The sequence below is a fragment of the Anolis sagrei genome, chromosome 3 (genome assembly GCF_037176765.1).
Source record: "Anolis sagrei isolate rAnoSag1 chromosome 3, rAnoSag1.mat, whole genome shotgun sequence".
Classification (NCBI taxonomy): Eukaryota; Metazoa; Chordata; class Lepidosauria; order Squamata; family Dactyloidae; genus Anolis; species Anolis sagrei.
The window spans coordinates 57,348,688-57,365,561 of record NC_090023.1 but is presented as its reverse complement, the minus strand read 5'-3'; the positions used below and the strand labels follow the sequence as shown (position 1 = coordinate 57,365,561).

General features: G+C 42.7%; 1 protein-coding gene across 4 annotated transcripts in view; it reads right to left on the bottom strand.

The window, feature by feature from the left end:
* GBE1 (1,4-alpha-glucan branching enzyme 1) overlaps nt 1-16,300 on the bottom strand; it is a 292,266-nt gene extending 275,966 nt beyond the window's left edge. For all 4 annotated transcript variants that reach the window (XM_067466679.1, XM_067466680.1, XM_067466682.1 and 1 more), the window contains exon 1: nt 16,115-16,300. In XM_067466679.1, the coding sequence (XP_067322780.1) occupies nt 16,115-16,209 (95 nt within the window). In that variant the 5' untranslated portion in view covers nt 16,210-16,300. The remainder of the gene's footprint in view (nt 1-16,114) is intronic.
* Between the last annotated feature and the right edge of the window lie 574 nt (nt 16,301-16,874).

Here is a 16,874-nt window from a genome sequence, read left to right as displayed (position 1 = left end):
AACAATGAGTACTATTTAAAATGTATGTGTGTGCACATATAGAGAAAAGATACAACATCTAATTTTCCCATTCAGCCCACCACAGGTACCTATTAGTGCTAAAGACAAGTATGAAACACACCCCCCCCCCCCAAAAAAAAGGGGTATCTTAGGATAGGTTTTGCAAATTTCATATACAATGCTTAAGAAAGTCATGGCAACAATCTAAGTACCAAGATTGCTTTTTTTACTACTGAATCCCATGCCTGGCTTAGGATTCCTAGCTGTACAAAGTGGAAACATGTGGGCATTCCTATGTATAAAAGTGAGCAGAACATTTGTGCAGTGTAAAATATTATATAGGTGTGTACATGGCACCCTTTGGTGTGGCTCAATTGTGCATCAAATTATATCCAAAGCTGATTAAAATTACAAGAAGGCATTTGTGGCCTTCCTGATAGTGTAGTGAGTAATGGTCTAAAGGGACTCACAAATAACTATCTTTCATATGGCATACTAATCTATGGGATTTATAATTACATGCCGCAGAAGAGATATGGTGAAGTAAAATTATTTAACAATTAACAATACATTACTATAATAACATGTTGTTAAAGAAATCCATAATAGTTTACCTCCAGGGTGGGCAGGAAGCTATCCTGCTGAAAACTACATTTTGGTAGTAGGTGGGCTACAATAGTGGAGCTAAAAGCAAGCATTTCTTTCTGCCACCCCCTTTTTCTCCATTGGACACATCCTTTTCTTCTCTCTTTATGGTCTTCTCCACACAGCAAACTAAGAAAAGTAAACATCAATCCTGCTACAAGTCTGAACTGATCCCCTCCACAGGGCTTCTGAAATTAGGGTCATATGTAGTTTTAGTCCCAGGTTGCCTAGAACTGAAACTACCTAGATAAGTGCCTGTGAATTGTCAGGAAACGCTCCTCTCCAACTGTACAAATTACAGACTAGAAGATTTAAACTAACTTCATAAGCAATTTATGCTATATAAGGAAGTCCACTGGAAAATTTGACTTAAGAGTACATCATTATCAGATTACCCTGAAACCTGTAGGAAATGGCATAAAATGTGTGTGGGGTAATTGTATAAGAAAAACCTAACAGGCACAATTTACTATTTTGTAACATCATGAAATGCTGCTATACTACAGGCATTAATGAATCCCACCAAGCAATTTTCTGTCTGAGAAAAAGATCAAGAATATATCCTAAATTATGTGTGATTTTCATTTGTATAACACTCAACTATTAGCAAAACAGTTTCAAAAGAGAGTTCATATTCGATAGAACAATTTGGATTAAACACATTCTATTGCTCAACATAGTCAGCAGCAAAACACCTACTCAAAGAAACCTAAGGGGAAACATCTATTGTGCACTGGAAGATTATTTGTAACAAAGGACTGCATTTAGAAAACTTCAGTAATTTCCATTACAAGAAATACTATACACTGAGTTCAACAGTTGTTGTTTATTCATTCAGTCACTTCTGACTCTTTGTGACCTCGTGAACCAGCCCACGCCAGAGCTCCCTGTCAGCCGTCACCACCCCCGGCTCCTTCAGAGTCAAGCCAGTCATGTCAAGGATACCATCCATCCATCTTGCCTTTGGTCGGCCCCTTTTCCTTTTCCCTTCCATTTTCCCCAGCCTCATTGTCTTCTCTAAGCTTTCCTGTCTTCTCATGATGTGGCCAAAGTACTTCATCTTTGCCTCTAATAGCCATTCCTCCAGTGAGCAGTCGGGCTTTATATCCTGGAGTATGGAGTGGTTTGATCTTCTTGCGGCCCAAGGCACCCTCAAAATTTTCCTCCAGCACAACAGTTCAAAAGCATCTATCTTCCTTTGCTCAGCCTTCCTTATGGTCCAGCTCGCACATCCATAGGTTTCTACGGGGAATACCATTGCTTTAACTATGCAGATTTTCGTTGCCAGTGTGATGTCTCTACTCTTCACTATTTTATCGAGATTGGTCATTGCTCTCTTCCCAAGAAGTAAACTTCTGATTTCCTGAGTGCAGTCTGCGTCTGTAGTAATCTTCGCACCTAAAAATACAAAACCGCATTGAGTCGCCTGCTAAGGGCTGAAAAATGCGGTATAAAAAAGAAGTAAATAAATAAATAAATAATAAATAAAGTCTGTCACTGGCTCCAAGTTTTCTCCCTCTATTTGCCAGCTATCAATCAGTCCAGTTGCCGGAATCCTGGTTTTTTTATGTTTAACTGCAACCCAGCTTTTGCACTTTCTTTTTTCATCTTGGTTATAAGGCTCCTCAGCTCCTTTCAACAGTACTTACTGCCAAGTGAGAGTATAGGACTTCATCCTCAATTAGTTCACACTTTTATCTGATTAAGGAAAGGGAAGATATTTCACTATTTGATATTTAAATTAGAAGCCTTTCTTTCAGGTCCCAGCTACACTGACCATTTAATACAGTTCAAAACTACTATCAAACTGTGGTAGTCAGACAACAATTTCCCACAGAAGCATACAAAAGAAAGCCCTTCATGTGCATCAGTATGTTATGGTTTGTGTAATCACCTTCTCGGCCACAAACTGGTTTTAGGGTTTCCTATGTCATCATCTGCACTATGAAACTATTTTATTCAATACCATTTTGAGATGGCACTAAATGGCCAGTGTAGTTGGGGTCTCAGAGCTACCCATATTTTTACAGTACTAATCAGTGCATGAAGTAAGCAACTCATACAATCACTAGTTTATTCTTGCTGTGTGCCCTCAAGTCATTTCCAATTTATGATGACCCTAAGGTAAATTATTTATTTATCATATCAGGAGCGAACCAAGGGTACAGTTGTAATGTATATAAAAAAACACAAAGTTTAAAAACTTGGCATTATATTAGATGTCCTTTGACCAGTAGCTGGCCAGTTGGAGTGCCTCTGGTGTTGCCCTAAGAAAGTCCTCCATTGTGCATGTGTCCTGCCAGACAGCACTGTAGTAGGTCGTCTGTGCTTTGCTCTTCTCCACACTTGCATGTCATGAACTCCATTTTGTGGCCCCACTTCTTAAGGTTGGCTCTGCATCTCGTGCTGCCAGAGCACAGTCTGTTCAGTGCCTTCCAAGTAATCAAGTCTTCTGTGTGCCCTAAGGCAAATGAATCACTATGCTTTCTAGAAAAGATTGATGCCATTTCTGTCTTCTGAGGCTGATCCAGCCATTCAGAAAAAGTCCTTTCCAAAGTTTTACTGGAATTAAAGGTAAATGTATTTATTTGTAGACATCTGTTAAATTATAGCCATAATCAGGATGGTTTGCACAAGCATCTTTTTTCTAGCCCTGTATATCACAAACAGGTTTCCTCAGCTGAGTCACTGGGAACTTGAACTGCAATTACACAAACTGCTAAGCAAACAGCTTGGGATGCTGGTGTGTGTGTCTTTAATATACAAAAGTCCCACTAGTGCTCATTTAGCTGAAATCAAACACTCCAGGACACTGAGAGTAATGAAGGACCCTCAAATAAATTTTGAAAGTATTTGCTTCAGTGATACGCATTTTCTCATGATGCTTCAGGCCCCTATTTATACTGTGATACAATGCAGTTTGAAATTGCATTATATAGTCAGTGTAGACTCATAAAATGCAGTTTAACTGCACTGAACTACATTGTATGAATCCACACTGACTATATAATACACCCCGTTGTGATATATAATTCTGGCCAAGCCAAAATTAAAAACTGGATTTTGCACCTCAAATCCAACACATTTTCAAATGAAACACATTAGTATGTGTAAAAAAGTCTCATCTGTACATTAAAAAGGAACTGAAAAAAGCCTAGTCAAAAGTACAGGAAGTATGGGCACAGTAGTTCTTGCACCACATTTTAAGAAAAAATGTTTCATAATTATTTCTACCTCAGACCAGAAGTGTCCACATATGCATGTGAAATCCATGTGTTAAAAGGAATGAGTATTTTCTAAAAAATATATTCAATTTTAAGTAGCTGAATCTGCAACCTCTATTATTATCGACTTCTAGCAAAATAGTAGATTTATAGCTATGTGTTACATTATCAATACTAAACCTCTTCTTGTTAGAGAAAAGGTTAAAAATACAAGTGAAAAGTCAATACCATGAAAGTTAAACTAATTACTCATTAAAATTTTAGAAAGCTAGTGTAAATTTGGAGAGTCAAACCAGTGTTTAGCCTTGAACTTTTACAGCATAAAAGATATGAAACAAGGTTCGACACAACAAATGTAGAATACACGGGGAAAACAATTAGCAATGATCATCAAATTTGACATTTTTAAAAATCTAATCATATATTCTCATGTATATATTTTTTTAAAAATGACCCAAAACACCTAGGCTGACTTATTCACAGGTCAATGTAGTATCTCTGTCCATAGAATTGCCAGTTATGGCTTTTAGTAATGTCTACTCAGGAAAAAACCAAAAGTGGTTCTTGCGCATTTCCCTGACATAGCAGAGAGTAGAGCGACTCAGTACTTCTTTTAAGTTAATAGGGTTGAGTAAGCTCCTTTCCAGAATACTCAGAGTGGGAATGGGAGGATTTACTCAATAGTAAAGAAATGGAAGATCACTCTTCTCTAGCCCCTCCCCCCATATCCCCATGCACACGTTTCCATCTCATCCATTAATTTTACTGTGAGTGGCCTTCCAGAAAGATATACAGGAGGACACCACTCTTCTCTTGTTACTGTCTGCCTTCAAGTCATTTCCAAGGTATTACGATCATGATGTAAATTTATCAGTGAGTTGTCTAGAAAAGATTGACTTGGGAAAGATATTGTAATTTTCTTCTTCTGCAACTTAGAGAGCATGACTTCCACTGGGTCATTCACTGTCATTTCTGAGACCAAGTGGGAATTTCAACCATGGTTTCTTCAAGTTCTAGTCCAACGCTCACACTGCATTTTTTCAAATGAGAGTGTTTGAGGACTGGGACATTCATAGGGATACCAAGATGTTTGTTTATAGAGATATTGTCCTCCCAACCCTGTTATATGCCTGCAAAACATGGACCGTCTACAGACACCACACCCAACTTTTGGAACAATTCCATTAGCGCTGCCTCCAAAAAATCCTGCAAACTTCTTGGGAAGGCAGGCAGAAATGTCAATGTTCTGGAAGAAGCAAAGAACACCAGCACTGAAGCAACGATCTTCTGCCATCAACTTTGCTGGACTGGCCATGTTGCCAGAATGCCCAATTACCATCTCCCAATGCAGTTACTATACTCTCAACTCAAGAACAGAAAACAGAATGTTGGTGGGCAGGAAAAGAAATTTTAAAATGGGCTTAAAGTCAACCTTAAATTCTGTTGACACTGAGAACTGAGAAGCCCTAGCCCTTGAGCGGTCTAACTGGATGTAGAATTAGAAGAGGAAGAAATGGAGGGTGAAAGGAAGAACCGTGTTAAGCAGAAGGTGTATCAAGCCAACCTTTGTTGGCACCGCCTTCCACCTGGAAATTGGCATCACTGCAAAACAACATGCAGATCCAGAATAAGCGTCTACAGTCATCAACAGACCCACCACCAAGACCCCACACTTGGAAGGCAATCATACTCCGCCATGAGGGATCATCAATGATATGATGATAACACCGCATCTGTCAAGCCCTATCCTGGCTCCTTCTTTAGTTTTGATGGTAGTGGCAACACACTCCTCTAGTCTGACTCTGGGTTGGAGGTAAAGTGGCCACATCCCATAGTGACAGTGGCAGCTCTAGAGAGCACTATGCCATCATTGAAAGCCTGGCAGCTGGAGGAGTGGAGTATGCTGCCTGAGCCAGACAAGGAATCAACATCACTGGGGGGAAAAGCAATCAATCATAGGGAGGGTGTGTGTATTTGTTAATTTACTTAATTGTTAAAATAAGCAGTTCATAGGGATGCACCTTTAATCTGGACATTTGGTGGATCTGTCTAAACATAATGCTGAAATCCTATAGCACAGACAAAAGAAAAGAGAACTCCACACTACTACCCTTCTGCTCAATTCTCCAGTTTAACACTGGGGATTGGTGACATGTTGTTAATTTACAAGGCCACACAGTCTATGTCAAACAAGAGACTGGGGATAAAAGAGATTAGAAGCAGGGATCAAATCACTTGAACAAATGACTTTGAACTACATTGTAATGTTAAGATAGGAGTCTAGTAGTTTCAGCAAAGCAAATTGGGGGGAAGAGCTTTGTAAAAAAAATGATATAGCATCACTAGTCAGCTGTAGTCTGTATTTAAAATAGAATATCCCATGGAAAGTACCTTCAAACTAGAGTCTGACATAAAGCCATCCGTTTTTCTCTATTTTAATTCTTTATTCTATAACCCAAACTGCTTCCTCTATACAACTATATGTTGCATATTTATACACAAAACTTGACTGCCGAAATGTTTTTGTATGTTGTTGCAAACTGTGCTACAATACCCTTTTCTGTTACATAACACAGTCTCTTCATGGTAAATATTCTATAATAATCCATGTACATCTGATAGTCACGGAGGGGGAAATTCTCTTCTGGACGTTCTACAGATATATAAGCCCATTTTCCTAGCTTCCAACAGACCTCACTTTTTTCATGTCAGGAGCAATTTGAGAAACTGCAAGTCACTTGTAGTGTGAGAGAACTGGCTGTCTGCAAAGACGTTGCCCAGGGGACCCCTGAATGTTTGATGTTTTACCATCCTTTTGGGAGGCTTCTCTCATGTCCCCGAATGGGTGCTGGAGCTGAGCTGACATAGGGAGCTCATCTACGCTCTCCCCGGATTCGAACCTCCAACTTATTGGTCTTCAATGCTGCTGGCACAAGAACTTAGCCCACTGTGCCCCCAGGGGCTCCTCTGAGGATGCCTGCCATAGATGCAGGTAAAATGTCAGGAGAGAATGCTTCTGGAACATGGCCATACTGCCCAGAAAACACATAACAACCCAGTGATTCTGGCCATGAAAGCCTTCAACATTACATTCTCTTCTAGTCATGTTCATTCCTTCCAATATGAAGAGGAAGGCCTTTAATACACCCCCATCTACTTTACCAATTCAGCACATGAGCACAAGCATACAATTTCCAATTCAGCACATGAGCACAAGCATACAAAAACATATGCTTTTTTTAGAGTATCTGACTTTTAAACAGAGCAGAGATTCAAAGAGAATAAAGAATAAAGATTCAAAGACTGTTTCCACATGATTGTTTTTAATTGTTTTGTTTTATTATTAATTTTATTGGATTATTTTTGTGAGTCATTTTTAGCCCCACTCAAAGAGAAAATTGGCATATAAATGAAATTAAAGGATTGGTGTTTTCATTTGATAATGATTTTTGGGTTTTGAAGAAAAGCAATTAGCAGAAAGATTAATGGAAGTGAGAGAGAGAGAGAGAGCTTTGCATGGAAATGTCCCATGCAATTCATGACCTACTTACAATTACACCAATGTCTGTACAGGTATGTGTTTCTGTTTAAATAAGATAAGCATCTGATTACAGAGGAATAAAGTTTCCTAGGACAGTGTCCATATCTTCATATGCAACAGGCTACCAGATTTATCACAGTATAAACCTTAAAAACAAGTCAAGTAAGGGCATATTTCATGTATCAGATTAAGTCAGTAGCCATTGACTATACCTTAATATATATGATTATGATTTAGGGCTATGCTTATTTTGCTGCATCACATAAGCAGTCCAGTCCTCTATCTGCTCATTCAAAAAGAAATCTCACTTGGGCTACATCAGCATGGACCAGTCAATGCAGTTCATAGCTAGTTTTAAATTGTGGTGGCCAGACAACAAACTTTCACAAGTGTGAACAAAAGCATTTGATATGCATCACTGCTCTGAGATTTGAATAATCACCATCCAGGCCTCAAACCCGTTCCAGAATTTCTGATGTAATCATCTGCATGGTGAAACCACTTTCTTCAGTACGAGTTGGTTTGAAAACTGCACTAAAAGGTCAGTGCAGATGGGGTCTAAATAGAATGGGTCTTACTCTCATGCAACATAAAAACAATCACATATTTCTGTTCGTTTTCTCAGTAACTAGTACAAGCAGTTCCTGAGTTACAAGCATCTGGCTTACAAATCACTCATTAAGAACAGGGATAAAACAACAACAAGTGAGAGAAATCTACCCCTAAAAGGGGGAATTCACTCCTGGAAGAGTTATCATGGGGAAAAGGTGTCTCCACTGAAGCTTTATCACCAATTCAGAGGTTTAGCACAGCTGGTAAATCATTAGCAACTATAAAATCTCTCAACTGAAAGGTTGCAAGTTCGAACCTCAGGTCGGCATGAACGGCCAACCGTTAGCCCTGCTCACTGTTTACCTAAGCAGTTCGAAAACAGCTTTAGCTGTAATTAGAGAAATTAAGTACCACTAAAGTGGGGGGGGGGGGTGTTTTACAATGCCATAAAGAAAAAGAAGATCAGAAAATGCTGGAATGAGGAAGTCCTGATTGCTCTTTGTCATAGAAAATAGAGAGACAGCACCCTCTGTGGACTCGAGCCCAACTGTCCATGGCACAACGTAACACCTCCTTCTGTTCTGTCTGTGTACTGTCTAAACAAACGGCATTGGATGTTTGCCGTGTATGTGTACTTGTGATCTACCCTGAGTCCCCTTCGGGGTGAGAAAAGCGGAATATAAATAAAGTGTTTTATTATTATTATTATTATTATTATTATTATTATATCCTTGTTTCTACAACAAGCCATTTTTTTTTCAAATACAATTATCACAGGGAAAGAAAGTAAATAAAAAACCACAGAGGCATTAACCCTTCACTATGCTATCCAAATCTTTTATATATATGGCTGGAGTTACACTTTCAAAATGTACCTGTTCCAACTTACATACAAATCCAGCTTAAAAACAAACCTACAGAACCTGTCTGTATTTAGAAAATTACTGCATCAGACACTGGAGGTAGTTCGTTACCATAGATATCTATGAATATGCCTACTTCCCTTTTCAAGCCATGCAGTTTGGCAGCCATGTAGAGAGGGCTCCTATAGTTCTAACAGTTGTACAGAAAGGGGGATTTCATCAGGTGTAACCTGGTTGAGTGCAAACAATACTTGAGCTAAAAACTGCTGAAATTCCCAGTTCAACACAACAATTAAAGGGACAGATGCCACTGCCAGTTTTCAATCCTAAAAGTATATTAGAAATTACCTTCTTAGACTCAAATACATGAAAGCATGTGCCATAAAAATATATTAAGTTTTTATGGTGTTACTAGAGTGTTTTTGGTTTTTTTAGTTAAAACAGACTAACAAGGTGTCTCCTCTGGAGGAAGATTCTCTTTACAGGATACAGTGCTCATTTCACTTCCGATCTATGTGTAGAGTATTTTATATTATCAAACATATTCATCATTAGGTAATGATTGCGGGATCCCAGCCAATACTATAACACTCAAGAGATTTTGAAGACAGCAGGATTTTCAATCCCTCGCACTTGACACCAGGAAAAAAAATGAAATTGGAGTCCTCAAGTGGTTTAAAATGACTCTTCACCCCTGAAAATTATCTATGACCCAGGACAGGGATATGTGTATCGTCCCACATTGAGTTACATCTCTTGGCACTAGCCCCCAACATTTCCACATAAATTAAACTATAACACAATAACGGTTATAAGGAAACTCAGAAAGTTTCAATGCAGAATAAGGTATTGAAATGAAGGTACACAATTAATTCAGTGACATCAGCAACATAGTCCAGTTTACAGCCCTATTGTTCCTCTATAGCAGAGATCCTCAAACGTTTTAAACAGGATGCCGAGGGTTGGTTCACAGTACCTCAGGCTGTTGGGGCACCAGACTACAGTTTGGGAAATAAATGAGCAGATACCAATGCATACTGCACGTCTTATTTGTAGTCCAAAAAATGGAAGAACAATACAATATTTAAATGAGGAACTCTTTTAACCAACATGAACTTACCAGTATTACAATGCAAAGAATGGGCCTGCTTTTGGCTGATTAGACAGTCAAATTAATTAGGATTGTTGTGTGCCTTCAAGCCACTTCACTGCCCTAAGTCCCCTTGGGGAGATAGGGCAGGATAGAAATAAAGTTCTATTATTATTATTATTAGTTATTATTTCAGACTTAGGCTGACCTTAGGTCTAAAGTTTAAGCTAGGTGTTAGGTAAATGACATTGGAGGGCTGCATACAAATAAGATGTGTGACGTTTGTATAGAAATATATTCATGTTTATTTTTGGAAACATATATTATTGTCTGGCTCCCCAACAGGCGGAAGGATCATGAATCAGACCTCTGCTTAAAAAGTTTGAGGACCCCTGATTTAAAAGGAAAGAGGCCTCTACAGAATTGCAGTCAGTGCTCTCTATCTATGGATTCCACATCCATGGTTAAGATAGATAGATATAAATAAATAAAATAAAGATTCAAAAAGCAAATCTTGGTTTTCTCCATTTTATAGAAAGGATGTCGTTTTACTACAGCGTTGTAAATAAATAATGGGCCTTGAGCATCCTCAGATTTTGGTACCCACAGGAATCATGGAACCAAATCCCAGCAGATACCAAAGGACCGCTGTACTGTAATCTACAGGATTAAATCTGAATGCTTTCTACTCTTTGGGTATGGGTACAATAATGGAATAAAGTATCCAACCTGCAACCCTCTGTTCATGTGCTTCACCTAACTGATACACTGTTTGAAAATTGACAGCACAATTCTAGATGTGTCTATCTATTCTGAAGTTAGTAAAGTGCAACTTGACCCTACAAAAGAGGTAAACTATTTCAAACTAGGAATGCTTCACCAACTGTTACTACAGGTTGAGAATCCCTTATCTCAGTGATTCTCAACCTGTGGGTCCCCCGGTGTTTTGGTCACCTCCCAGCCAGTTTACCAGATGTTAGGAGTTCTGTGAGTTGAAGGCCAAAATATCTGGGGACCCCCAGATTGAGAACCACTACCTTATCTGAAATGTTTGTGACCAGAAGTGGAGTTGATTTTGGAAAACTTGTATTTGCATAATATATACATGACATAGCTTGAATATAAGATCCGTCTAAAGACTTAATACATACAGTATGAAGATAATTTAATAAAATATTTTAATAACTTTGTACATGAAACAAAGCTTGTGTATGCTGAACCATCAGAAAGCAAAAGAGCCACTAATGTGGATGATTTCAGGGTTTTGGAGTATTTTGGATTTCAAGGTTTTGGATAAGGAATGCTCAATCTGTAACCGCCCAAAAAGTTTATTTAGATTTGATCTGCAAATATGTAGGCTTTTCCAACAGCTGTAGGCTCCTCCCCATCTTTTTTACTTCAAAATTTTGGTGACACAGGTCATATTTACACTGTCACAAAATGCATGTTTAGAATCATAGAATTAGAAGAGACCTTGTAGTGCACTACAGTCTCCCTACCTGAGCTAGCGGGGGTAGTCTCGGACCTGGCATTGGAGTCCCAACGGCTGCTTGTGCTGGGGGACTTCAACGTCCACGCCGAGGCTGCCCTAACGGGAGCGGCTCAGGACTTCATGTCTACCATGGCGACCATGGGTCTGTCCCAACAAGTATCTGGCCCCACCCACAGTGCTGGACATACATTGGACTTGGTTTTCTGCCAGGGATGGGAGGAAGGTGGCGGTGTTGAGGAGTTATCCATCTCTCCGTTGCCATGGACCGACCACCACCTGGTCAGCTTTAGACTTACTGCGCCCCCTAACCTCCGCAGAGGTGGAGGACCTATTAAATTGGTCCGCCCCAGGAGGCTTATGGATCCGGAAGGATTCCTGATGGCTCTTGGGGATTTCCCCACCACCTCGGTTGGTGATCCTGTTGATGCCCTGGTCGCTCTCTGGAATGGGGAGATGACCAGGGCAATAGACACGATCGCTCCAGAACGTCCCCTCTCAAGTAGCCGAACTAAACCAGCTGCTTGGTTTACTGAGGAGCTGGCGGTGTTGAAGCGAAAGAAGAGGGAACTAGAGAGCGTGTGGCGTTCGGATCCGAGCGAGCCAAACCGAACACGGTTTGTGTCCTTTTTAAGGTCATATGCCGCGGCAATAAGAGCCGCAAAGAAAACTTTCTTTGCGGCCACTATTGCGTCTGCAAAGAACCGTCCGGCTGAACTGTTCCGAGTTGTCAGAGGCCTTTTAAAACCCACCATTCAGGATGGGTGCCCTGATGACGCGGCAGCTCGCTGTGAAGCTTTTGCTCGGTTCTTTACAGACAAAGTCGCTTTGATCCGCTCTGGACTGGACACCATATTAACGGCAGTCTCTGAGGATGTAACACGAGCATCTGCTTGTCCGATTTTGATGGATTCATTTCAATTGGTTCAAACAGAGGATGTGGACAAGGTGCTTGGAGGAATGAGAGCTACCACATGCATCCTAGACCCCTGCCCATCCTGGCTTCTAAAGGAGGCCAGAGGGGGATTGGCCGAGTGGGTTAAGGTGGTGGTTAATGCCTCCCTTCGGGAAGGCATTTTTCCAGCCAGCTTAAAGCAAGCTGTGATAAAACCGCTGTTGAAGAAACCATCACTGGACCCCACTCAATTGGTAAACTATCGGCCTGTTTCCAATCTTCCCTTTTTGGGCAAAGTCATGGAACGTGTGGTGGCCTCACAACTCCAGGCATTCTTGGTAGACACGGATTATCTAGACCCGGCACAGTCTGGCTTTAGGCCGGGACACGGTACCGAGACAGCCTTGGTCGCCTTAGTGGATGATCTCCGTCGGGAGCTCGACAGGGGGAGTGTGTCCCTGTTGGTGCTACTCGACCTCTCAGCGGCCTTCGATACCGTCGACCACAGTATCCTTCTGGGACGCCTCGCGGGAATGGGTCTCGGAGGTACTGCTCTGCAGTGGCTCCAGTCATTCCTCGAGGGCCGGTCTCAGAAGGTGTTACTGGGGGACTCCTGTTCTACCCCACAACCTTTGTTTTGTGGGGTTCCTCAGGGTTCAATACTGTCCCCCATGTTGTTTAACATCTACATGAAGCCGCTGGGCGAGATCATCCGGAGTTTCGGGGTGCGGTGTCATCTGTACGCAGATGATGTCCAGCTCTGTCACTCCTTCCCACCTGCTACTAAGGAGGCTGTCGAGGTCCTGAACTGATGCTTGGCCGCTGTGACGGTCTGGATGGGGGCGAACAAATTGAAATTGAATCCAGACAAGACAGAGGTACTCCTGGTCAGTCGCAGGGCCGAACAGGGTATAGGGTTACAGCCTGTGTTAGACGGGGTCGCACTCCCCCTGAAGACACAGGTTCGCAGTTTGGGTGTGATCCTGGACTCATCGCTGAGCCTGGATCCCCAGGTTTCGGCGGTGACCAGGGGAGCATTCGCACAGTTAAGACTCGTGCGCCAACTGCGACCGTACCTTGGGAAGTCTGACTTGGCCACGGTAGTCCACGCTCTGGTTACATCCCGCCTTGACTACTGCAACGCTCTCTACGTGGGGTTGCCTTTGAAGACGGCCCGGAAGCTCCAATTAGTCCAACGGGCGGCAGCCATGGTATTAACAGGAGCAGGGCGCAGGGAGCATACAACTCCTCTGCTGTACCAGCTCCACTGGCTACCGATTAGCTACCGAGCCCAATTCAAAGTGCTGGCTTTGACCTTTAAAGCCCTAAACGGTTCTGGCCCTACATACCTATCCGAACGTATCTCGGCCTATCAGCCCACCAGGACCCTAAGATCTTCAGGAGAAGCCCTTCTCTCCATCCCGCCTGCTTCACAAGTGCGGCTTGCGGGAACGAGAGATAGGGCCTTTTCTGTGGTGGCCCCCTGGCTTTGGAATGCCCTCCCTACTGAAATAAGATCAGCCACCTCGCTAATGGCATTTCGGAAAAAACTGAAAACTTGGATGTTCGAGCAAGTTTTCAACTAATTCCGATGTGATGATGTTTTGATCATGGACTAGCAATCAAGGATAACGAATTGGATTACGACTTTAACTATGAGATGTTCCGGTCTGTATTGGTGGCCCAATACTATGTATGTATATGTATGTATTTTTATATTTTATTTTATATTTTTAAAGTGAATATTGTATTTTTAAATATGTTGTAAACCGCAATGAGTCGCCGCACAGGCTGAGATATTAGCGGTATACAAGTGTACTAAATAAATAAATAGACTATCCAGTCCAACCCCGTGCCAAGAAGCACGAAAATCACATTCAAAGCACCTCCAACAGACGGCTATCCAGCCTCTGTTTAAAACTCTCCAAAGAAGGAGCCTCCACCACACTCTGGGCAGAGAGTTCCACTGCTGAACAGCTCTCACAGCCAGGAAGTTCTTCCTAATGTTCAGGTGGAATCTCCTTTCATGTAGTTTGACACTGTTCCGCGTCCTAGTCTCCAGGGCAGCAGAAAACAAGCTTGCTCCCTCCTCCCTATGACTTCCTCTCACATATTTATACAGGGCCATCATGTCTCCTATCAGCTTTCTCTTCTGCAGGCTAAACATGCCCAGCTCTTTGAGCCACTCCTCATAGGGCTTGTATAGGGATTGTTCTCCAGACCCTTCATCATTTTACTCATCCTTCTCTGGACACAATCCAGTTTGTCAACATCTCTCTTAAACTGCAATGCCCAGAATTGGACACAGTATTCCAGGTGTGGTCTGACTAAGGCAGAATAGAGGGGTAGCATGACTTCCCTGGATCTAGACTCTATTCTCCTATTTATGCAGGCCAAAATCCCATTGCCTTTTTTAGCCGCTTTGTTAGTTCGGGGTCAGTGTACACTCATATTGCATTATATGAACATACTAGCCATCCCCTGCCATGTGTTGCTGTCGCCCAGTCTATGTGTGTTGTGTGTGTGTATATGTGTATGTATATGTTTGTGTATATATGTATATATGTGTGTTTGTGTATATATGTGGTTTTGGGCATGAGTTGCAATACATTTTTTGTTTTTGTTTTCAGCTTTTAAAGTCTCTTCTGCTGTTTTTATGAGGGATGGTAACTCATTGGTCTGATAGGTGTATGGTGTCCAAACTTGGTCTCAATTTGTCCAGCAATTTTTGAGTTATGTTAATCCCACAAGCTCACATTGCTCCCTGGATTCAAACCTGCAACCTTTTGGTCAACAAGTTTAGCAGCTCAGCGGTTTAACCCACTGCGCCACCGGGGGCTCCAACTAAAAAGGTTGCAGGTTCAAATCCTGGGAGTGGTGTGAGCTTCCGCTCTCAGCCCCAGCTTCTGCCAACCTAGCAGTTCCAAAACATGCAAATATGAGTAGATCAATAGGTATTGTTTTGGCAGGAAGATAACGGCGCTCCATGCAGTCATGCTGGCCACATGACCTTGGAGGTGTTTATGGACAACATTGGCTCTTCGGCTTAGAAATGGAGATGAGCACCACCCCCCAGAGTCGGACGCGACTGGACTTAATGTCAGGGGAAAACCTTTACCTAATCCCACAAAAGAACATTACATTTTTATTTATATATAGATAATAATGCAGGTTCAAACTTCACACTGAGGCAGAGTGTGTGTCTTAGGCGGGACATCAATATTCTAATAACATCCTTACATAAACAGAAGTGAAAACTCTCAGGGTATTACCAACAGCAAAGCCATAAGGCCGCCACTTCAGGCAGGAAAACCTCAATGCCTTTCAGTGAGGGCAAAACTCGACCTCTAGGTGAGGGCAAAAGCTTGCCTTCATGGCAACCTACAGAGCCTGCGCGGAAGGGAGTTCCGCCTTCATCCACCAATCAGAAGCGTACTCTCCTAGCACGCGACTAAACATGCGGGGAGTTCTCTTGGAAGGAAAGAGAACGCCGGGGCCAACTTGGGCCCTCCGGGTGTTTTGGACTTCAACTCCCACAATTCCTAACAGCCTACCGGCTGTTAGGAATTGTGGGAGTTGAAGTCCAAAACACCCGGAGGGCCCAAGTTGGCCTATGCCTGGGCTACTGTCTCTCCCAATTACAACTCCCAGGGTTCCATCACAGCAGGGTAAAAGCGATGTCCAAGTGCATTCACTTCCACAGTGTAGATGAAGCCTGTCCCGGGGAGGGAGGAAAGGAAAAGGCTGCCAAATCTGAAGGAGAGGGTGCAAAGCTAGACGAAGCGTGTGGAGGGGGGCGTGCACGTGTCGGTTACCTGCGCTGGAAGTCTTGCTCAAAGGGAGCCAGGTAGGGGTCTTTCTCCAGCAGGCGCTGCAGCTCGGGCACCAAAGGCCCCAGCAAGGCAGCCATCGCCCAGGAGCAGCTGGAGCCGGACTCAGCGCGGCCTGCTGGCCTCCCTCCCCTATAAGATATTCTGGAAACCTCCCAGGCGCCCCCTGGCCTTTCTCCCTCCCCTCGGGATAGGGCTGCACTGGGTTCCGCCCACCCGGGAAGGAGATTTGGCCGAGAGCGAAAGCCGCCCGCTATTATTGCTCACTATTGCTGCAACTCGGCATTCCCAGCGCCTCTTGGCCACGGCGCATGCGCGGGGAGGCGAGCACGCGCACTGGCGTGAGGTGAAGCCACTGCTGCTGCTGCTCTCCAAACGCCCTTCCTCTGGCATTGCTGCTCCAGAAGTGGAGTTGTTTGTGCCCTGCAAGGAAGGGAATTACTTATGTTGACAAATTAATGCACTTTGACTCCGCTGCAACTGCCACGGCTCAGTACTATAGGATCCTGGAAGAGCTGGGAATTGGGTATGTGTGTTGACAAATTTATTATTCAGTTCTTGTGGGTTTTTTCGGGCTATATGGCCATGTTCTAGAGGCATTTCTCCTGACGTTTCGCCTGCATCTATGGCAAGCATCCTCAGAGGTGAGGTCTGCTGGAGCTGGGAAAAAAAGGGGTTTATATATCTGTGGAATGACCAGGGTGAGACAAAGGGCTTTTGTAAGTTGGGCTAGGTGTGAATCTTT